Source organism: Lacerta agilis, chromosome 7, assembly GCF_009819535.1.
Source record: "Lacerta agilis isolate rLacAgi1 chromosome 7, rLacAgi1.pri, whole genome shotgun sequence".
Lineage (NCBI taxonomy): Eukaryota > Metazoa > Chordata > Lepidosauria > Squamata > Lacertidae > Lacerta > Lacerta agilis.
In genome coordinates this window covers 14,335,867-14,360,899 of record NC_046318.1, presented here as the reverse complement: position 1 = coordinate 14,360,899, position 25,033 = coordinate 14,335,867, and the positions used below count along the sequence as shown (strand labels likewise).

Here is a 25,033-nt window from a genome sequence, read left to right as displayed (position 1 = left end):
CCTGGCATCAGAGAGAGGGGGAGGGGCATACAGTGTGGTTGGGGTCCGCAGGGGTGGGGGATGTCATACCTGCTCCCCAAAAAGCTATGACCTCCCCTTATTGCCATTGAGGTTTTTTGTCAACACAGTTGCCAAACCTTCACCCTCCCTGATTTCTTACAAAATAGAAAATTCTTTCCAGTAGCACCTTAGAGACCAACTGAGTTTGTTCTTGGTATGAGCTTTCGTGTGCATGCACACTTCTTCAGATACCAGATACTTCAGATTTCTTACAGTACAGATCCATGGCATTATTGTGGTTGAGGTTCTAGTAAATACAGTTCTCAGAATTACAAAATGTCTTCCACACAGTGTGGTGGTTCCCCCCCTTTCATATATATATATATATATATATATATATATATATATATATATATATATGAATTCTCTTTTCCCAACCAGGTGCTGTGTATGTTTGCGTATGAGTGTGCATGTAGTAATAATTTCCCTGCTGTATTGGAGTAGGGAGCAGTAGCATAGACTTACAGCTGCTAAGAACAACAGCAACCCAGAAAGCCTGCCCTTCTCTCTCTCCCCCCCCCCCCGATGCTTCATGAAAAAACCGCAGATTCTCCACCCATCATATAAGACGACCCCCGACTTTTGAGAAGATTTTCCTGGATTAAAAAGTAGTCTTATGTGCCAGAATATACAGTACTCAAAACATTACAGTGCAGGAAACTTGTGTCCCAGGATCTCAGATTCTCTCTCTCTCTCTCTCTCTCTATGTGCCCTGATTGTCAGCAGAACTAGCAGAACTTTGTTTTTTTGTGACATAGGATGGTAGGATGGCCAAGGAGTCATCTCCTGATGGCAGGGGCGAGGGGCACTAATCAATTCAGAGGCCCAACAAGACAAGATCACTCAAATAACAAGGTGTTCACAAGTGCTTGCGATTAGCCAAGCATGATTTTATAGACCTCAGCCATATTATGCTAATGTGGAAAGTGTGATACACCCCAGGGTGTTTGTTCTGAGTGTCTCTGCACTTTTCCTAGTACTACTAATCTCTCTTGAGATGGAATGGCATGAACTGCACTCATGGGAGCGTGATTAGAAAGCCGCCTACTTGACAAGGTTCGTGAAGAATGCACGAGATAAGGAAATTGTATTAGCTGGCCCGAGCTGCAGGGCTTTGGATGGGTTATAAATCTTCATAAATAAAACATAAAATAAATTTCCTGTATCAAAGCTTCACACACTTTTAAGATATTGTGCTAGTCTGCTCTTTGCCACCTGCACCTATTGAAACACTACACTAATTTTAAGATGCATAAACACACACAGTTTCTATGAAAGGTTAAAAAGAACGTTGGTTGCTGTAGGGCATTCTCTTGGCAGAACCTGTTAATGCGGTAATAAGTACATCATTACTGCAGGTCAAAAATCTGAAATTACTGTTCTTAGTGATGTGTTAAAGTGTTTTTCTCTCTCCTTTTCATTCCATTAGGTATAAAATGTGTGGCTCCAACAGTCAATTGTGAAGATCGCAGAATAAACCCCAGCCTCTTCCTCACTTTGCTTTTCATGATGTAAATGAACTCAGTCTCTGACCAATGAGGAGCTGAACCATGGACAGGCTAAAAGAAACTTTCTGGACTGTTTTGTTAAATCAGTTATTTCCTTCCTCCATGGGAGCCTACTAACGGATTATAGCGGGAAGGCGAAAGAGGTGAAAGGGGACGAAAACACCTTGAACTGGAAAGCGATCCTACAATGAGAATTACGAGCACATCTTGTATCTGCCCAGTCCTAGTTTGTCTCTGTTTTGTGCAGAGGTGTTGTGGAACTGCACACCATGGCTCCATCAAGGTGACCAGAAACCAAACCAAACATATAGAGGGGGAAACGGAAGTTCACCATCGTCCCAAACGCGGATGGGTTTGGAACCAGTTCTTTGTTTTAGAAGAGCACTTTGGACCAGATCCTCAGTATGTTGGAAAGGTAATGAGTATTTATTTTTTTTTCTTTTTGCAAATGTTGTATGCACCGCAAACAACCTAATGCTCTGTTGGCCCTCAAACAGTTGGGGCACACAGTTATCAGAACAAGAAACAACTGTTTCTTAAACTAATATCAAATTTGTTAAGAGCATTCATAACATGTATGAAACCTATAAAACAATAGCAAATACATAATATTTTTTCTTTAAAAAACTTACATCTCCTCTATACAAACATGTATGTAACCAGTTTCACCAATTATCAGTTTCCCAGTTATCTTCCAATATGCACAACCAAATTTACATTTCCTGGATGTGTTGACTTGGAAATCCCTCTGCAATATGTCTACAGTATCCATGACCTCACAATCTATACTCAGAAAGAAATGGGGGTGGGAGATTATATTGTGTGACCAAGGAGGCATTGGAATACAATGTAGATTTATTGAGGGTTGGGTAGGCCTGTGTCTCACACGACCCATTTTCTTTTGTTATGAGAACACAATAGTTCAAAGTATCAGAAGCAGGTGTACAATTATTGCCTGGTCATCAGTTCCAGATCTACTGCGGGCTTGATTCATCACTATCATAAACTCATTTGGGAAAGAATTCATGTTGAGAAGGCCATTAACACTTGAGGGACCACAGGTTCCCACCCCTGCTTTAACCCAATGGCTTAGAGACCAAGGGCCTCCTAAGCCCAGTCATCTGGAAGACATCCTGTCTAACTCCCTCTAATGTAGAGCGAGAAGTAGGAAAGAGGGGCATCATTGCTAACCTGGCCTTTCATCATCAGCATTACTGCAATTTACCATGAGTGGGGAGGGTTGCGACTGTGGCAAGGTAAGCACAATTCAAATTCACTGTCAAATCCAGTCTGGTTCTATAGTCTGGTTGCCCCATGACAGTCTTGCTATCAACATCTTTCTCCTCTCCTTCCTGAGCAAACCCCAATGCCACCGGCGATGGGAGATTGTGTGAGCATTGCTGCCCCTCACTGTTGTATAGATGTGTGTGTTTGTATGTCAGGGGGTTCATGACAAATAGCCTGCTCCCCAACACTAAAGAATATATGTGCTAGTTTTGTGCTGCTCATTTTTACAAGAAATAGTTATGCTAGATATGTGAAAGAAAGGAGTGGACTGTGGGTAGTCCCCTGTAATTGCAGGTCCCTACTTGAGACAATTGACCTGTCCAATCAGTCAGTCAGTTAATCCATACATTCTGTTCTCCATAACTGATGGCAACATATATTTACTAGGTTAGCTTTGCTGCTAATTTTATGGGAAATAATCACGCCAGGCATATAAGTAAAAGAACTATGGGCAGTTCCTTATAATTTCTCATTGATGGCATTGACCTTTCCAACCAGTCATTAAACTCAGTGCTTTATTCTCCATCAATGCTGCTGATGTGTTGCATATCTGAAAGTCCTCCATATATTTTTGTCATACCCACTTTGCAGCAGACCACCACAAGAGCAGAATTATTTTGCGTACATAAAAAGAAGATGTAATAATACGTCAGCAATCAAAGTAGTGATTAGTCTGCTTCCTGGATTGTCATCTGAAAACATCATCACAGTTTCCTAAATTACCATCTGAAGACCTATGTACCATCCATCATATAGGGTTTCCACTAGGCATGGTGGGAGAGTTCATCCAAGCTTAGTTCAGGCTCAGACTTGGGGAGTTTGGAAGATCTGAGTCTGATTTGGATGCAAGCCTTTGACCCTTAGATTTCCTTTCCGGAGTACACAAAATCTGACTGTTTAGAAAATGAGGTTCCACAATATATTCACCCCAATCCAATGCAAGCAAATGGGAGTGAAGTAATTCTGGTAGTTTGCATGGGGACAGAGCACCCCCCCAAAAAATGATGCAAAATCAGGGGAGAGAACCCCAATCCCCTCTGTGAAGCAGTAGCAATCACCCCCCCCCAAGGATTACAGTACCACCCAACTTGTCTTTGAAAGAGCTTGTTTATATAGCCAAACTAGATGTCATGTGGGAGCGCTGCCTTTCTTTCTCTGAAAAAGTAGGACTGTGGTGGGTGGGGAGGAGGAGATGCAACCTTTTGCCCCTCACTGCAACTTCAATCTCTAAACCCCCAATAATAAACAAACTAACTAACTAATAAATATATTCTAGATTATGAGTAGTCTAATAAGAAATATTATCTGGGTGACATGAATAGTAAAGTGGGCAATGCTAAAACATACCACATAATTCAAGAAAATCATAAATCAAGAAAACCAACCCCAGCAATAGCCAAACAATAAAACCTGGCCGTAAAATCCAACAGAGAGTGCTTCTATCTAGAACATTATTCTTTCCAGGTGGGATTCAGTCCCATACTGACAAATACAGATTGCACAATTAATGCTGATATGGAGCTCTTGTGCAACAAACTCAACCTCTCACCAAAACGGAACATTTTGTGGTGAGGAAACTGATGGGGAAATGGAACTTTGGGCTTGATGTAATAGCCGCTACCTCCCTGTAAACAAGTCAGGAGGAATGTTCAGTAAACAGGTTGTCTGGAAGTGACCAGGGACAGCCACAAATCAAATTCCAGGAAACCATCCAACGAAGCTCACAGTTACAAAAGCTAAAACCATCCAAATTGCTGTTTATTTTGCAGAAGCCAAAACCAAATAGTATCAATGATTTTAAAGCATCCTTTGCCAACCTAGTGCTCTGCAGATGTTTTGGCCTATAACGCCTATGGTGGGCACCAGGTTGGTGAAGGGCACTAGAGAGGAGTTGAATGGCCTAGGAGAACAAAAAATGTATTTTTCTATCACTAAAAATACATTAAAGAGAGCACCAGATGAGTCTGTTAGACACAAAGGTGCTATTAACCCCAAAGTGGAAAACCTGTGCAGTAATAGCAGTTTTGTATGTATGTGTGACAGCAGTCACGAAATTAGAAGACGCCTGCTTCTTGGGAGAAAAGCAATGACAAACCTAGACAACATCTTAAAAAGCAAAGACATCACCTTGCCGACAAAGGTCCGTATAGTTAAAGCTATGGTTTTCCCAGTAGTAATGTATGGAAGTGAGAGCTGGACCATAAAGAAGGCTGATCGCCGAAGAATTGATGCTTTTGAATTATGGTGCTGGAGGAGACTCTTGAGAGTCCCATGGACTGCAAGAAGATCAAACCTATCCATTCTCAAAGAAATCAGCCCTGAGTGCTCACTAGAAGGGCAGATCCTGAAGTTGAGGCTCCAGTACTTTGGCCACCTCATGAGAAGAGAAGACTCCCTAGAAAAGACCCTGATGTTGGGAAAGATGGAGGGCACAAGGAGAAGGGGACGACAGAGGATGAGATGGTTGGACAGTGTTCTCGAAGCTACTAACATGAGTTTGGCCAAACTGCGGGAGGCAGTGAAGGATAGGCGTGCCTGGCGTGCTCTGGTCCATGGGGTCACGAAGAGTCGGACACGACTGAACGACTGAACAACAACAATGTATGTGTGAGGATTTAGATTGCAGATGGGGTGCAGAGGCCAAGAGTTATATCCCTTGCTACTTATACCCCAGCTACTTTTTCAGCAACACACACACACACACACACACACACACACACACACTAAGGCTATGTGATATATCGATATATCGTCCCAAACCGGTTTGAACTGATATCGTGATATCAGTTTCATAATTTTTGACCTGGCAATATATAATGAATCATGATGTCAAAACAAAATAAAATAAGAAATTCCTTCCAGTAGCACCTTAGAGACCAACTAAACTACTGGAAGGAATTTTTTTTATTTTATTTTGTTTTGACTATGGCAGACCAACACGGCTACCTACCTGTAAGTGGAATCATGATGTGTTTTAGAGCTGGGTGCTATATCATCCCAAACCGGTTTGAAGTCCATATCATGATATTTATTTCATAACTGTTGACCTGGCAGCCCTGTTTAGGGAAGTTTTTAATGTGTGACATTTTAATGTATTTTTAATCTTTGTTGGAAGCCGCCCAGAGTGGCTGGGGAGACCCAGCCAGATGGATGGGGTACAAATAAATTATTATTATTATTATTATTATTATTATTATTATTATTATTATTATGAATCATGGCGTGTGGGGGTGGGGGTGTTATGCAAAAATCACAATGTGGGGAAAATTGGGAAAACCTGAATCAATGCTTCTACATAGCTCCATCCTTATTTCAGACATTGTGATATAATAAAATATTGTGATGTTTAGGTGGTGATATATCATGATGTTGAAACCCAAATATCGCCCAGCCCTAGTCTAATATGAAGCTCCCAAGTCATGGTTAGAGTGACCTTAAAATCGTAAAGTAACGTGCTACTCTAAGATTTCAATGTAATTAAGACTGGGTGCGGATCGTGAAGACAATATATCCTGAAAGAAGTGCAAATAATTTGGATTTGTTTTTTTAAAAAAACATATTCATCAACATTTGTTAGCCTCGATGGCCTTAAGAGGATATCAGTCATGTCTATTAAATGTATCTGAACGTTTCTGCATAGCAGGTATTATAGCATATTCTCATTTTAAACCAGACAGTAAGAAGGATTGATTTTAACCATACAAAATGCTTTAATCTTCTCAGTGAAGGTTTATATATATCATGCGTGTAATGATGGACAGAAGGCAGAAAGCACAGCATTCTGATATTTTCACACTGAAAATAGCCTCTTTCCCAGTTTATGGTGGTGATTACAGTGCCACCATCTAATACCCAGCTCTGTAATTAAGCCATCTCAGCTGCTGTTCCTGGAACACGTGCTCTAGTCTGGCATAGCTCAAGACCAATCTATTTCTCATAATGGCATGTGTTCCATCATGACTTCACATACCTAACATGATCGACTTTTGATGCTTTCTGTTTGTTTTTGGAGAAATACTGGCAATTGTTCATCCCCCCACCCACCCCCCACTCATGTGCATCTGGTATCTTACCATTCTACAATCATTCTTTCTATTTATCTTGGCTTCTGACCTGGTTCCAATTCTTTCTCTGTGGACCATATCAGCTAAACCTCCATTCCCTTTAGGGGAAATGGCAGAGCAGGAAGCAAAGTGTTTGCCATTCTTCTCTCAATAGCAACTTCTGCAAGAAGTTGTGCTGCACCGGTTTGAGCAAAACTGATTCATATTTGGCAGTGTGGTGAGCGTTTATCTGTTTGAGGATGCACTTACGATGTTCCGCTTATACTCCAGTTTCGGATTTAAATATGGAAAAGTTAAGGTCTGTCTGTCTGTCTTTCTATCTATTCCTCTAATCTGGGGGTGACAATATTTTGCAGAAGGGAAATGTGCATTCTTATAATTGGAGGCTTGCTATTGTATCACTGTCTATCAGATCCATATACCTATATCTACTGCTAGAATCTTTTTGCTTCCTTTGAAAATTCACATTGCTAGACTCCTTCTTTTGAAAATCCCCAGATGTCTGCCAAGCAGGAACTTTTGCATTCACCTTGAAATTTCACTTTGAGTGAAATTCAGTGGCAACTTGGGTCCCATGCTGACAACTTTTATAAACAGTTTCTTCACTAGCTCCTGACTCTGAGCTGGACACCCTCAGTGCTGCTGAGAGTCAGGTGATATCTGCAGCACAGCTTGATCAAGAAATGTGCATTGATGTTATTTGGCTATCCTTATCGAAGTGGCTTTTGCTTCCCTTAAATTCTCTGGACACTTGGCTTGAGCAAGAGCTTCGATATTCATACTAAGATTTTGCTTTGGGTAAAATTCAGTGTTGAAACATTGGATGAAAGCTACTGCACATTCATGCATAAATGACGAAAATGTCAAAAGCAGATATAAAAAAATCAGCAACTAGGGGGGAAAAACGTGTTTTGTTTTGTGACTCTTCAGATGCATTCTTTCTGCTTAAATCATAGGCGTCTTGTAGTAGCTGACCGCCAGCCCATAAGGTCAACACTTCCTAATTTGGTTTTGTTGTTGGGTTGAAACAAAAAATCACAGTGTTGTGAGTACCCCAATTGTATTGGGTTTATGATTTTGTTTGGCATGTCACTTGCAAAGTATTTAATAACAAAAATTGCTGCAGGCAGCATATATGTGATGCACTGGTTTTATTTGGACCTGAGCTCTGAAATGCATGTGGCAGATGGAAAAGATAATGCAGTCTATGGACTGAGATACAGATAAGGATAAATGAGAAAGATGTAAGCTATAGATAAGTACGATGCACAAAGTAGTGGAAGAAAAACATCTTGACAGCTAAGGTGCTTCTGCACATAGGGAAACGTCAACTTGAAGTACCTTGTTTTGTGAGTGATATTTTCCACCACATCAGTTGCATTCAGAAACGTTAATAAAAAATAAAAAAATAGCAGTGCACAATAGTATAAATAGCTTTTTGGATGACCCTGATTTACCCCTGTCACAAAGATGCAACTGAGTTAAACAAATAAACAGGTGTGTGTTCATTTATAAATAACAACACATATATATTTCTTTCTGAATGCCAGATAGTAATGTCTTTCACGTTCTGTTTAACTAGATTCTTGATAGCAAATTATTAGTTTTGGCAATTTATAGGTGGAGGTATTTGTGACCTCACATCTGCAGAAAGCCAGGTATTCTATCATGATGCACTTAGACCAGTGTTAAATTGGCTTAGGAGCCTTAACCTTAGTGTGTCTAAGCTGTCTTAAATGGCTTGGGAACTTTTTAGACTGCATGCGTGGACAGCCAACAGAGCGCCCTCCAGAGTTATTCATTTATTTTGGAGCACAACTCCCATCAGCCCCAGAATGGCTTGCTATCTCTGGCCTACAGGCTTCACCCTGATCAGTAACTTACTCTAGACCAGGCACCCCCAAACTCTGCCCTCCAGATGTTTTGGGACTACAATTCCCATCATCCCTGACCACTGGTCCTGTTAGCTAGGGATGATGCCTGCTCTAGACTTTTATCAGGGTGGTGGTGGGGGGGAAAGAAATTTAACATGGGCTCCAGAGTGGGCGTCTGGACAGCGACATTACTGCTGGTCCTTGGACTGGTGTGAAGACAGGGTGTTGACGAGGTCAAGACTACATGGGCACAACAAAGCCAAACTGGTGTTTCTGCCAAAGTGCTCTCACTGCCACGATGCCCCACTCTGTGTTGTCCCAGTATGCAACAGCCACACCCCTGCGGGCGGCGCACCACAGCCCGAGGATGTGTGCCACACCCCTGTGGGCAGCGCATCACCAGCCCCGCCCCCGCCTGCTCTCTGCCCCCTGAGGCCGGAGCATGAAGTTCCACCACTGATTATGTGTTCCAGAAATATGTGGTTCCCCCCCCTATGACTACAGCCAATGCAGATTCTTTTCATTGTGTGTACAAGCTACTTTAAAGAATGGGCTGCAGTGTAAATTGGTTTTTCCTTTGGAATTCTCTCCCACATCGCCAGCATCCACACATGATACAAGCAGAACAGGTGATGCTCAACTTTTGGTGTCATGTATGAAAAATGTTCTAAACTGCAGCAGCCAATTAACTTATGGACAACCCTGCAAGTCTCTGCCCCCTCCCATTTTACATTGTTGATGTCTCTCACAAAGATCAGCCCTGCCAAGATGGGCAACAGAACTTGAACCCAATAATACTGATGTCCGGAGTGGATAACACTTTCACACCTCACTGTTTGCACTCCTACTGTGGATAATGTCTCCAATGTGTGGTGGATTTGTTCGAAGTGGGGAAATACTGAAAACTATGTTAGTATTGATCCAGTTGAATTATGGCTGATGTGAGTTTGCACTTCTAAAGACCTGCTTGCAGGAATCACTGTAAGAGTTGTAGACCACCATACATTGTCCTAGGCCAGTGGTGGCGAACCTATGGCACGGGTGCCAGAGTGGGCACGCAGAGCCCTCTCTGTTGGCACGCGCCATCACGCCAGCAGTGCCGTTGTTTGGGGTTTTCAAATTGGCCAGCATCTTCCCCCCACGCCTCCTTGTGAGTAAACTGCTCCCACCCGGCCGGCAGTAGATTAGAGGCAGTTTATCTCCCCAAAGCAGCTATATTCCTGCCTCCCCGCCCCCCGCCATTGGTGGGATTTTTTTACAGCCAGCAGGCTGTAGTTCATGTGATTGGTGGCTTTGTCAAGGGTTTTCATTGATTGGTTGCTGCCTGCGATCCTTGAGACTATGTGTTGTTTCTGCTCCTTGTGCCATAGGAAGCGTTTATAATTCGTGTGAGTGTTCTTCTCCCCCCAAAAAAACAACTGTGATCCAAGCCCCCCCAAAAAGCTCTGTTGGTCTTGGCAACACCCCCCCAAAAAAAACAACAACTCTGGGCAATACCCTCCCCAAGCTCTATGTGTTGTTTCTGCTCCACGTTTATAATGCGTGTGAGTGCTTTTCCCCCCACCCAAAAAACTACTGTGATCCAAGCCCCTCAAAAAAGCTCTGGAAGTCTTGCCAACCCCCCCAAAAAAACTCTGGCAATGTCCCCCAAAACTCTATGTGTTGTTTCTCCTCCGCGTGCCATAGGAAGCGTTTATAAGGCGTGTGAGTGTTTTTCTCCCCCCCAAAAAAACCAACTGTGTTCCAAGCCCCCCCCCAACAACTCAGGGCAGCCCCCCCATTTTATTACGGTATATTAATTATTATCCCATATTAAATTGCCGTGTTGGCACTTTGCGATAAATTAGTAGGTTTTGGGTTGCAGTTTGGGCACTCGGTCTCCAAAAGGTTCGCCACCACTGTCCTAGGCTATCTTTGTGCACCATCACTATTGCAGATGTCAATATTGTGCAGCATGATGCAACTGGATGCATAAAACCTCACTCTTTTTGGAATAAAAATTGTCCAGACACATAATTGTGATTCAAAGCTTTACTAACCAGAACTTTTTCAAAACAGGTACAGAAACAATTAATGATACATCCAAATAATTCTATAAAGCATATGCTTATCTAATCATAGGTTTTTCTTCTTAAATAAATAACATAATTACGATCAGAGCAAAAATCAAAGGTCTGTCTCTCCCATAGCTTGCATTAGCCTGCATCCAGTCTAAGGCTATACAGCTCCTGGAGAGGCTCATTATTGCATCTTTATCTAACTGGTAACAAAAGGCAAAGGCAACTCCATTTAAAAATTGAGATTTGTAATTCAATACCTTAATCACATGATCCAAGGTTAAACACTCACATGAGTGCTAGCAGATAACACCAACAGTTAATAATCAATGGAATTTTCCAATGTTAAACTTTTTCAGCAATATATGTATAGGCATTCTCCATTTCAGTGTCAATTGAACAATTATACTTAACAATCACTTCCATTGAGTGGTGCAGAAGAGCTACCGAATAAGATTTTTTAAGGGACAGAAAGAGGACTACACATGGAAGTATGACCCCTTTAGGCTCCAGCCTGGGTGCTGTTCATTATCTCCATAGCCAGGAAAAGTGGTACCAGAATATGTGTTGCTGTTCCGTACTATGAGCTGGTCTAGCTTGTGACCCATCAGTCTGCTCACAGCCTGCCAGCCTTGTTTGGAAGTCTGCAAAGGACTTGATATCTCCCTTTTCCTAAACATGGTGAGCTAGTATAGATTCCCTGGTTTGGGTGTGATAGTTCACAGTATGAAGAGGCCTACTCTAAGTAGTAAAGTGTTTGCTAGTATTTCAAAGCTGGTATAAGCAAATGTATATGGTGTCCTAGATTTCATAGCAGTATGACAGCTAAAAGTAACTCAGAAGAAAAAGGCTGTGAGATTATTTTGTTCCAGCCATGTTCCTCTTCAGTTGTAGATTGAGAAATCACTTTTATTTACCTTTTAAGAAACAACCACTAGTAAGACAGGAAGGGCAAAGAAGCACACCTGAGACTTCCGTAAAATGGTCAGCTGAAGAGGAAAGAATGTTTCACTTAAAATAAGGTTTGAGTGCTTTAAGCAACATAAAAAAGCACCCTGTCTTTATTCTTGTTGACAATTGCTGCAATATTGCAACAAGCAAGGTTATGTCGGTATGCTATTCTCTCGGCTACAGTTTGAGGCTGGTAAACAACTATTTCTTAGGTCCATGAAAAGTGCTGGCAAATATAGAGCAGGACATATATTAATGGACTAATTTGTCCCGCTCTAATGTGGCCATTCCAGTTTATTACTTGGGCAGTATTATTCCAAGCGCTTATTGCGAGGCTTATTCCTTGTAACAGTCACAGTTAGGGTATTCACCGCTAGTTGACAATGCAACAGAGCCACTCCAGACTGCTAATTGCTTAATAAATGTAACCAAACATCTTCAGTGCTTGACTCAACCTAATTGCTTTTCAGTGTCATAGTGCAGTAATGTAGAAGGTCACAATAACTGCTTAATGGACAAAGTGGTTGTTGAAAAGGTAGGCAGGAATGGCAAGGATAAGTATATAATGTTAATGTGGGGTTAGATGAAGCATCAAGTCGATGGTTTAAACAACTCTCTGGTTTAAATGGTGTACAAGTGTTGGTGCTGACATTTAAAGCCCTAAACAGCCTCGGCCCAGTATACCTGAAGGAGCGTCTTCACCCCCATCGTTGAGCCCGGACACTGAGGTCCAGCTCCGAGGGCCTTCTGGCGGTTCTCTCATGGCGAGAAGCAAAGTTACAGGGAACCAGGCAGAGGGCCTTCTCGGTAGTGACACCCGCCCTGTGGAACGTTCTCCCATCAGATGTCAAGGAAATAAACAACTATCTGACTTCTAGAACACGTCTGAAGGCAACCGTTTAGGGAAGTTTTTAATGTTTGAATATTTATTTTGTTTTTAATGCAATGTTGGAAGCTGCCCAGAGTGTCTGGGGAAACCCAGCAAGATGGGTGGGGTATAAATAATATGTTGTAGTTGTTGTTGTTGCTGCTGCTGCTGTTATCATCATCATCATCGTTATAAACAAACAGCTCATTGTGTAGTTAAAATTATCCCTGTATTTTTGAGTCACTGAACTTTGCGGCCAATATGTCTGAATGCGGCCCCAACGCACACAAAAACCCTGCATGTAGAAAAGTAGCATGGCAGTAGAAAGGCAGGCTAGAATTTTCCTCCCCAGCATTGTGCAGGAAGTGGGGTTTAATTGTATGATGCCACACCTGATTTTCTACAATGCAGGGACTGTAGTGTTAATGTCAGTGCTTGTAGGAGCAGCTGTACTGATGAAATACATCAGAAATGTCGCACCTCAAATTTACCTTTAACATTTTAAGTCTGAGACCTTATGATTCCACCACTCTCTACATAACCCATTGTCAGATTTTCGAAGCTTTATTACCTACATTCGTTTTATCACTTGACGTTAGCTTTCCTCACCTCCCTCCTTATTGTCCATGCATTTCATACTAAATTATGGTTTAGATGATTGGGCATGACAGCAAAGTGACCTCTTATCTAAATCATGCTAAATGTAATGGAAAGCTGTTATCACATCAAATCTGTAAAGGTCAACCTTCTTTAAAAGTGGGAAAATGAAAATACAGCGTTAGCTAGCAGTGGATTCACATCACCTCTGAAATTAATTTATGCTCCTTTTTTTCAGCAGCAGCCTGTATTTTGGGTGGGCATAATGTTAAGGAGAGGCAAGATGTAGCGCCCAAGTCATTGACATGAATTTTAGGAAGGAGTGAAGGAAGTTTGGTAAGAAGTGAACGAGTACAATGTTATTTCCTTTTTAGATGCTTTTTGCAGGGGGGGGGAGTAAAAAATGACTTTAACTCATCTATTCTGTTGGTGTACAAGATGGACTGCATTATAAAGAGTGAGATGATTTTCTTGGAAGCAGTGGACGGCATGCATGTTTTGTAGTGTTGTGGCAAATAAACTATTTTATAATCCATTAAAATCAAAGGTGTTTGGAAATAATGTTATATTACATTCTAGACCTTTAACTGCAACAGGTTCAATTGCTTTTGGAATGATGTGCTAATAATTGCTGTATCATAGTAATTCTCATGCTGTAGTTTTCTGTGGATATATTTGCCTGAGAGAGAGAATCCAGGCATGTGACTAGGTTCTGGACCATGACTGATTGCAGACATTCTTTGTTAAATATACTTCCACGAGCTTTAGGAATTTTTCTTCCTGGAGTGGAAGAAAACTTCCCTACAGATATATTTTAAAGCTGTTAGAACAAGGTTAATGTACTAAATGCCAAAAAATAGTTACAAAAAGTGATTATTCCAACCCCTACTACAAGTCCACAACTGCGTACATCTGCTTAGAGCAACCCAGACTTGCTTGCAATCCAGAATGCAACTCTGAATCGGCTTATGCAGTTCTCCAGATTTTGCAATGTAGTTTCAGTATGCAAAAAGTATGCACAAGAATATGTATTTTACGGTAAAAAATGTGTACCTTATGGGGAAAGCATATTGAGGGAATGCACACAAATATGTACAGCAATGCATATAATAATGCATACAATTTAAATTTGAGCTTTTTATGCCCTCTTTTTTAAAATCCACATAGTGGGATGAAATGGAATGAAATTGGGCTGGTCTCTCCATCCCTTCTCCAAGGTCCACCAACCAGAACCAGGGGCAAAATGGTGTCTCAGCGGGTGCAGCTAATTATCTGCTGCATCCTTTAAACAAAGCATTGGAATAACCTGCAGATATGAGTAAGAATCATCTGAATTACCATAAATCAGGGATGTGAACACAAAACTCTAAAACTGGTTAGCAGGACTGTACTTAGTCAATGGGAACCATGGCATAGATATATTTACCGATATTTGTTATCTACAATTTTTATTGTCCTTGTTAAAATATTGGGAGTCAGGAGGCCCCCAATCTGATCTACTACAGATAACCCAGAGACAGTGGCGTAGGAGGGGAGGCGGGGGGCGGTCTGCCCCGTGTTTCATCCCTGAGGGCGGCACCCCCATTGGGACGCTGTCTCGCATGCTGCCCCATGCACTGATGGTGTGCTGGACCCTTTCAGGGGCATCACACTGGGTCCACAGCCCGGGGGTGCTGCCACCTCAGGGCTTGTGCTCTTCTCGCTCTGCCGGAGCATCCAGGGGTCCTTTACTGTTTACCATTAGTTTCATATTACAGGGTTCTGAATTAAGCCTTGGAGTCACTGATAGTCATTGGCAGCAAGTCTATCCAGTAAAAAAAACACAGTTCTAAATTTCAAATAATAAAATTAGTTGCTTAAGAAAGATGGGAACGTCCTTCAGAAATTATTTTATTACTTCAGGATGCTAAAAGGGAAATAAAAAAGAAAATTTTATGCAAGCACCACATGCCTTCCAAAGCCGCTTCTATTATCTTGCATTTCTGATGGACCCAAGTCTCCCGAGACATCTATTTCTTTTTCTAACATGCTCCTCAATATACCTGCATTACTAATTTAAGCCCATGTAAGTGTTGTGGCTTTCTCTCATAATTGCAGTTTGGCAAGTGCAAGGCAAAACCTTATGAGAGATTCCTACCCTGCTCCTTTAGGATTTAGATCTGAGGGAGAATTTTGGTTGGCCTGCATTTTTAAAGTGTATAAACATCATTTGTATCTTACCTTCAGAAATGCATAGATTGAGACAAAATATGTGCTTAAATATAAACACATATTTGCAATAAATACATATTTAAGCATGCGTTTAAATATGCATTTAAAAAAAAACCCTGCAGATAAAACTTGGGCTACAGTCATATCAGCTAAACTCTAGTTTGGTGATGGAAGAGGCTTTTTGAGAGATGCTTCCATTTGGCAAAAATAAGTGGCTTGGAAGTAAGAAATCTACTTTCACAATGAGTTCCATCCAGCCAGCTGCTACTCAGAAGGAAATGAATGTTAAAGTGTTTACCATCCATCAGTGATCCAGTAGCAGTAAGTTTGAAGGTGCTGCATTTTACAGTATTCGGCGATTGCAAACTGTTGGACTGATAATGGAAGATTAATGCACAATGCTCATCTTGCTTCCTAAGGGGATGTTCTTTGATCAGGAGGTGATTGTGTTTCCAAATGAAAATGAAAACTTGTCTGAAACCCAAGAATATTGCTTTGCAAGAAGGCATAACATGTAGCAAAGAGTCCGGCTAAGTAATGTGCCTTTTCAAAATTGATAGAGACTAGACAAAATAATATAATTTCTGCAAAGGAATGGTCTTGGATCCATAAGTGGTCAGCCAGAAGTTGGTACGTGAGTTTCTAGGCTATAAGCAGCACATAGTAGGAACAGTGCAAAACAGGGAATTGAGTCAGTTTTAGCTCAGAGGAACTTCTGAGGAGTCATGAACAGGATTCCAGTTTGAAGATGGGAATTGATGTTAACGGTGGCTTGTTACTAGCTATGGTTTCCAATGGATTTAGGGGCTTCATTTTGCTGTAAAAATATTGCAAAAACCAGATCATGGGACCTGGAGTAGCAATTTGCTCCCAGCCTGCATGTGAAGACCCTATTGGCCCCTTTTGCCCTTGACCTACTCGGTACATATGAACAAAGGCCACTTTGTATAAAACCACCCTGCATATTTCTGTCACTTCTGGTATTGAGGCGGTGGGGTGAAAATGCTGCCCGCTCACAACATTGGAACATGGGAAATGCAAGACAACCTTAAGACGTGCTCCCAGACTCTCTTATTTGGCAAGATGGGGATGTGTTTTTTTTGCTATCCACTTGCCCCGATTTGCAATGCAGCTTCCAAAGTGGCTTAGGACATCTCATTTGTCATGCTGAATGTGCACAGCATTTTCATAATGGATTGGGATCCATCCCTTTATGGGGTGTTGGGGAGGTGGGTTTTGGAGGGCATTTTAAAATTAACTGGTATTCCGTGGTTTCTCCCCAGATTCTGCCTGTATCTGAATTCAAGAACATTACATACTAGATAACCAATATAGAAATTGGAGGTCTACTGTGGTTCTAGCTTGATACCCAAACCCAATGGGAGTAAGTACTTGTAGGGAGTGCTGTCAATACAGTATTTGTGATTTTCTGCTTCCACCGCTCAAACCACACATTCACTTTTCTGGATAATAGTCCCAAGCAGGGACCTGTGAAAAACAAAGTAGTGACTGAATGGACAAGATGCAGTTAAACAAGTCACAAATGATGTTTGTGATGAACATTGATGATTGAGATCTGCATTGCAAAACTGGCTATGAACTTTTGCCTGGCAAGTCTCCCGGATATGAAATTCCAGTATGTAAGAAGGTAGAAATACATATGAAAACAGCACTGGTTAACTGTTTGAGGGAAGGAAAGGAGAGTTGAAGGTGGGATTATGCCATCCATGTTCCTCTCACCGCCCAACTGAAAAACCTAGCATTCAAACTAGGGAAACTAGGGAAAATGTACATAGCACCACTAACATGAAATTGCAGTAAAGCCCTTTTTTGCATATGTATGACCCAAGATCAGGGAGTTTATGTATCTGACTTTTTTCAAAATGCCCAGCTCTATAGAGAGTCCATAGGAAGTGACAGCAAAAGCTAGTGGGAAACTTCTGACTTTTTTCACCCATAAATGATTATATGCTATGGAATCACTTTCCTAGTGAGGGTGAGAGTGATGCCATCTGTAAGCTGAGAAGAGGGAAAGGTACCTTTTCAAATGTGAAAGAGCTTCTCAAAGTCATTTTCGACCTAAGAACTACCAAAGGAATTATTATTGTTTTCTTCTTCTTTTGGGAACCATCAGCGTTTTTGTGATGTAAGCAGACATTATGCAAAACCCTGATTTTCTGCCAGGCCTATTTGCATGCCTGAAAACTGGCAGATTTTCTGCTAAATAAAAGGCAAAGAGGATGCCATGCTTAACTGACCTGGAACAAAAAGGATCAAGAATTAATGCAGGAACACAGACGTTGAGCATCAAGAACTTTGTATATATTCTCTCCCTTACATCCTTGACTATTAGAGGAGAAAAATGTCTATCTATGAGTATGATTCTTCTCCTCTATTTCTCTGGGTAGTTTGTTTATGTTACTCTGTACAGAAGGTAATGATTCATGAGCCAGATCTGAAACATCTTGACTTCTCTGTAATTGCTTCCTCACCTCATTAGATCCTTTGCATGCATGGCTTCTTTCAATTGTTGTATCAAAATTAGGTAAAATGCTCACAAACACATCCGTTTTATGTTCAAGGGCACTTACGCTATTTTTAATTACAATAAAAATTGACGAGGCACCGGGGGACAAAATTTACCGGTGAGGGACATATCTATGGAAGAGCCTTTTTTGTTTTGTTTTTGCTACACCCCAGTGGCTCAAGCATAATTTAGGTGGGGAGGGACAAGAGCCCTGTTGAAATGCAAGAGTGTCCATGTTTACTGATGACTTACTAAACATCAAGACAGAGAAGTATGTAAATTCTCCAAAGGTATTGTCAGATAGGACTATGCTGCCAGAGCAAAAACAGAATTCTGTTCACGGTTGGGGGAAGTCCATGAATTCCTTCCTTTCAAAATTGGATGGTTCAGTGCAGTTAGGAGGACAACACTCAGGATTAGAGTTGCCACAGGCATTTCTCCTGAAACGAATGTGGAATTGAACTTGGGAGTGAAACATCAGTGGGGAATACTAAAGGAGTCTAAAATATATTGATAAACCCACCCCTTGTCTATCACCCAGTCTTGACCTAAAGTGAAATCTTGAAAGTGCATTTGGATGTCATTTCCCAGTAAAACATTAAAGGAATTCTGATGGAAGCCAATGTTTTCTTTTGAGAAGAGTAACAACTTTTCTGGGTGTGGTTCTATACATCCTGGCCAATAGCCCTTACCTTAAGGCAAAATGCACGAGGTGAAAGGTGCTCCAAACACTGCTTCTTCAGTCTCCCCTCTTCACCTTTTCCTATCTCTTAGAACTAGTTGATACATTCGATAGAAATAAATGGTAAACCTTTTTTCTGGATGGTGCCACTTCAGACTGCAGATAGGGGCTTCTGTTTTTACATAGTCATGTGCAGTGCTTTTTTCTGGGGGTACGCAGGGGTACACATACCCCTAAACATTTGCTGAATTTAAGTTTGGCCTCATTGATGGGCAATATTTCAATATGAGTAGGAAACGGAGAGTACCCCTAAACATATTCTTTTTTTTTTAGGAAAAATGCACTGGTCATATAGAAGAAGCACTTGCTGAATATACATAAATAGGATCTTGGGCAGGGAATTATAGAATCATAGAGTTGGAAGAGACCACAAGGGCCATCCAGTCCAACCCCCTGCCAAGCAGGAAACACCATCAAAGCATTCCTGACAGGTGGCTGTCAAGCCTCTGCTTAAAGACCTCCAAAGAAGGAGACTCCACCACACTCCTTGGTAGCAAATTCCACTGCCGAACAGCTCTCACTGTCAGGAAGTTCTTCCTAATGTTTAGGTGGAATCTTCTTTCTTGTAGTTTGAATCCATTGCTCCGTGTCGGCTCCTCTGGAGCAGCAGAAAACAACCTTTCACCCTCCTCTATATGACATCCTTTTATATATTTGAACATGGCTATCATATCACCCCTTAACCTTCTCTTCTCCAGGCTAAACATACCCAGCTCCCTAAGCCGTTCCTCATAAGGCATTGTTTCCAGGCCTTTGACCATTTTGGTTGCCCTCTTCTGGACACGTTTCAGCTTATCAGTATCCTTCTTGAACTGTGGTGCCCAGAACTGGACACAGTATTCCAGATGAGGTCTGACCAGAGCAGAATATAGTGGTACTATTACTTCCCTTGATCAGGTAAAGCACAAAGGCATCAGGTAAAGCACAAAGGCATCGAATGATTGGAATGGCACTCATCAGACCCTATTTTCCTCTATTGGAATTCATATGAACAGTTCTTGGGAATGGCAAGCCTGCACACACTATCCTGTGCTTATCCATTTCTCCCTCACACCTGCATACAGATTACCTAGGGAAGGAACAGAGGAGAACATTAGGATTCTGTTCCTGATTCACTGGGAAAATGCATTGGGATTCTTTTGGGAAGGGGATGTTACCAGGATTTCATTGAATCATGTTTGTATTTCTTTGCATGTAGGCATTCATGCCAACCCAGTATGGGTACAGGGCCCTGTGTACAGGTATACATACTTTTTCACTTTTATACCCCATCGCTTTTAAGGAACACAGTGTGGCAAAACATGAGAGCCACCCCATGTTATCCCCTCTCAACAACTGAATGAGGTAGTTGGAGCCAGATGTGTGTGTGACTCATCAAAAGCTTTATGGCTAAGTACGTATTTAGTCTCAGATATCCCTGGTTCAAGTCCAGTTATTCTAACCACAATTCTGTGTGTCTTAGTCCTTCTCCAGTTCAGTGTTTAGAGAGGCTTCTATTATTGAGAGTTCTGTGGATTGATGAGGTCTGGTAGGAGAAGCTGGCATCTTTCAAGGGGAATAAAAGATCATAAACATTACTTCTCGAATTATAGCTTGATGGATGCTCTGTTACACGCTGAACATTCAGGAAACTTATATAAAAAGAGGGAGTTTAAGAGCTGGGGAATTCGACTGTGAAGCGTAGGAAGCTAACGTTAAAACTTTGTCGCATTATGGTTGTTAAGGAAAAAGACATACTGTGAATTTTGAAGGTGAGTTCTCTGTGGCTCCTGGCTGGAACAAAAGTAGCAGTATGGAATTGGGAGGAAAAGGCCGACATAAGATGAGGATGGACAAAATAAAGGATAAAATAAGGATAGACAAATCTGTCAATTTGATGCTCTCGCTTCCTAATTTTTCCAATTTGTTTACCTGCTCTTTTAGGGGGAGTAAACCCCCCTCCAGATCAAGTTGAATCCTACCTATCCCATCTAGGGAACCATCCATTAAGGGTGCCTCAGTCTTATCCGGATTGAGCTTCATTTGATAAACTCTCAACCGGTCCAAATTAGCAGACAATTTTAATTTTATTTATTTTGTTTTCTTTAAGCATTTTACGTGCCACTTAACTACTGTAGTTTCTAAGCTGTTTACAAAAATAATGTGTTTAAGCACCTCCAGAATAGATTTCTCAGAATATAAATAACAATAGCATACTTACACGCACACACCATTGATTTGAGGGACAAAGGTGGTTGTATTTTTGAGGGAAGTTGGAAGCTGGACCCATATGGCTTATCTATTTCCTTGAAGAGTGAATTCCCACAGAATTGTTTTAGCTCATGTAAGTGTTCTCTCAAATAACTCCCACAAATAACAGTGACATGGGAATCATTTATAATAGGCTATTTCAGAATCATGGGTAGATAAACAACAACAACAACAACAAAATCTGTTAGCACCTGCTTATTCAACCTGAGATAGATAGATATTTATTACAGCCATTGGCCCATCACACACGATTTTTCAAACAACATATGACATACAACATATGTGTACTTAGCCTTTCTACTTAGGACTTCGAAAGAACTTTAAAGTAACAGACTAAGCAGTAAATTTACAACATAAAACATCACCCCCTATTTATAAAATTATAGAATCATAAAAAACTATAAAAACTATAAGAAAGAACTATAAAAACTATAAAAACTATAAAAAATTATAAAAGCATCAATTAAGGTAACACATAATTACATCCTAAGTCATGATTTAACAGGAATATCCAATCCGCCCAGAAGTCCGTTTTTCTTCTTTTGGGATAGGACGGTGATCAGAAATCTGGCAACCGTAAGTGATCTTGGAGGGTCTTCATCATTCAGTAGGTATCTCAGTTTGGCTTCGTTCGAATCATCGGCAATTCCCTTTAAATATGGAGCAAGAAACTTACTCCTGGCCGATGAGTGAAGAGCACAATCAAAGATTATGTGATACAATGATTCTGGTGCTCTGCAATTACAGTCACATAAGAGCGATATTTGTCCATTGGAGAATCTATTTCCCAACACGTTGGATGGGAAGGTGTTAAATCTTGCCTTTATAAAGGCATATCTATGAGCTGAGGAAGTTAAGGAATTCAAATAATTTGGGAGTTTTAGGGGGGGTAGTAAACCAAGGTTTAGGGGTGAACAGGTACCACTACCCAACACCATTTTCTGCTGCAAGTCCATCTCCTCTAATCTACCCATTACTGTTCTTTTAGCAGGAACTATATCCTGCTCCAGTAGTTTAAATGGGGAGATTCCCATTGCCATGATTTTCAGTTGTAATGCTTTTACCCACGGGCTCTGGAAATCATCCCTCCACATACATTGTATCAAGTACAGGTTTGGGAGATTGTGCCATAGTGATAACCAGTGGCAAAGAATAAACTTCCACAGGGCATTTTCTAGGGATATGGTGTTAAGTTCCATGCGTATCGCAGCATTACTCACACAGTTGGGTAATTTCAGTAACCTTCTTAAAAATTGATTTTGAATAACCTCTAGGTGGGATAGGTTAACGAAAGTCCCCCAAATTGAGATGGCATAAGCAATTGTCGGGATCACCTTGGCCTTGAACACTTTCAGCGCTGATGGAATGTGAAGGGCCCCCTCAGTAAAAAAGAATTGCAAAATTGCCCAGGAAATAGCTTTGGCTCTGTTTGGAACATAAGCTACATGGGCCTTCCACCCCAGATTGTGTTGCAACCAGACTCCCAAATATTGAAATCTGTAAACTTGTTCAATGGCCCTCCCATCAATTCTCCAGTTATAAAGTTTCCGGCTCTTCGAAAAAATTAGAATCTTTGATTTTGCGTAGTTAATTGTGAGAGAGTTTGCATTGCAGTATGAACCAAAAATTTTTAAAGCCCTCCTGAGACCTACTCTGGAAAAGGATAGGATGACTGCTTATTCAACAAGACAGTAACCTCATGTGTCTTCTGACCATATTCTAGGGTTCGGGTTCCTATGAAGTGACTTAGCTGCACAAATGGGTGTGAGCACAGAGACCTTCATTGGAGATTTGGAGTGCACATATGGGCACAAGTCTGTTGGGTGCCTGGTATATTAAAAAGAAGAAAGACAACCCAGATTTTAATTTACATGGAAAAAGGGGGACTAGCCCACTTCTGTAATCATTTCACACTTGATATATTGCTGAAGGGCTTTCTCAGTGCTAAAACCAGGCTTGAAACTAGACTAGAATGGATCTAGATAATCATAATTTTCCTGAAGGAGAGAGCTTTTGTTTCTGTGTGTGTGTGTGTGTGTGTGTGTAGACGAGTGTATTCTCCCTCCCCGCTTCTTCATCTATGAAGCAACCATCCTAGTTCACGTGAACTGGTCCTGAACTGTGGGACACAATTGTGTCTTCCAGACATTATTGCACTACAGCTCCCTTCATCTGTGACCATTGGCCATGCAGACTGGGACTGGTAAGAATCATTGTCCAAAAAAATATATTTCAGGAGAAGAATGTTTTAGATTATATGCAGCTGCTGAATATGACATTGTGGCTGCTTGACAGCTTCTTTGCTTCACCACAGAAAGAGTTAGTTTTAAATCCGTCCCCCCCTTTGCCTTGCTCCAGCTGTCTCTTGGGCTATTATTTGTTGTTCTTGAAGGTGCGGATTTATTTATTTATTTGCTTGGCAGCAACTGCTGTTGGGGGAAGGGAGAGACTTTTTTAAGCTTCTGAGAATCCTTCAGCGTTGTCTTGTCTCCTTGCTTTAAATTCCTCAATTTGATTCCCTTCACTTGTTGGGATTTCACCAAGGGAGGAATGCAGTGTTGGGTTTCACTAACTCCTGGATATTTGTTGGCATCTGTAATCCCTCCCTGTGTTTATTCACCTGAGATTCCAGTACCGAATTCAGGAGTTCATCCCCCACCCCTCCTCCTTGGAGACCAAGCATGAGTTAATCTTCACGTTAGTTTGGTTCCATTCCTCTGCACAGTACAGAATGGATTTTGCCCTTGTGTGAGTAGAATACCATTAACAAGGGAGGCTCTAGGGAAGCTAAACTTCAGAGTTCTTGGCCTATTTCATCCCTTAGACCCAGGTGATGTAGTTTTTAAGCAGTGTAAACTTCGTTTTTTATGCCATCTGGATTGTTTCTTCAGAGAGTGATGAGAAAGTCCTGAAAGCAGGCAGAATTGGCCGTGTGAAAATTAATTGACACAGGGCTTGCTTTCATGGCTCACAGCTTCTGTACCACAGGCAACACTGGCACCTTTCAAAACATACATACACACATATTTGCATGCCATCTTCCCAGAGCTCAACCCAAGATCAAGGCAGCTTACAACATGAACAAATACATAATTACAACAGAACAAAAGCAATTATTAAGAATTAATAAAACATCAAAAATCACAGCCAAATTGAACTAAAATAATGCAAAAATTAATACCAATAACATCAACCCCCACCCCAAGAAAAAAAAAAACCCTAAACAATACCCCAGCCCAAGAGTCTGTTCAGCAGCCTCAGCTTTTGTAGGTGGAAGTTAATCAGGGCCAGCAAGGTAGGGAACACGTCTTCCAGGACTCACAACCAAGGACTGAAAAGCCTCAGTGTAGCAAGAAATTAGTAAAGTAACAGCAATGGGTTGGAAATGCATTGATGCCTGCATGATGGCAGCACTGTGCTCATTGGGATGTGGTCAAACTGCTGTGTACACCTGCGGGGCTGCTACCACCAACCAGGAGTTCTCCCAAACATATCTGCTTCATCTGGTTCCACCCCTGTTCTGGCAAGTGACAGCGTTGAATTCCCATCAAGGAACACTGGTGTTTGTAAATACAGTGAATACCACCTGGTGAGACAGGTGGTCACTCTCCTGTCCTCCTAAGCAACCTGCTTTTGCAGTGAGAATCTCAGGGTAGTGTTGGATTTGGATTATGAAGAGCGAGGTTCAGATCTCTGTGCAACCATGAAACTCAGTGGAGTCTTCAACCCCACACCACTGTTGTGATGAAAAAATATAAAGTTGCCTCTGAATTTCTCCTAAAGCAAACTTTAGATGCTAATGAGAAAAGGGCTCATGAGATTATGAAAGTAGAGAGAAAAGTTGTGAGATATTGCTACTGAATTGAGCTAAAAATCACCAAGGAGTTTGTCCTCAAAATGGGGCGTGGGGGATGCCATGAGTCTTCTCTGTGGTGGAAAGCATCCAGGCTATTTTGAGGGAGTCACTTTTAAAAAAATTCTGCACAAAAGTTAATATTAAATTTTGTGTTTAACTAAGTATTTATTGCAGTTTTGCA

The 25,033-nt window shown here is 41.3% G+C and overlaps 1 protein-coding gene across 1 annotated transcript in view; it reads left to right on the top strand.

Annotated features, from left to right (window-relative positions):
* CDH18 (cadherin 18) overlaps window positions 1–25,033 on the top strand; it is a 201,751-nt gene that overhangs the window by 4,739 nt on the left and 171,979 nt on the right. The window contains exon 2 of the mRNA XM_033154394.1: window positions 1,490–1,983. Coding sequence (XP_033010285.1) covers window positions 1,756–1,983 — 228 coding nt within the window. The 5' untranslated portion in view covers window positions 1,490–1,755. The remainder of the gene's footprint in view (window positions 1–1,489; window positions 1,984–25,033) is intronic.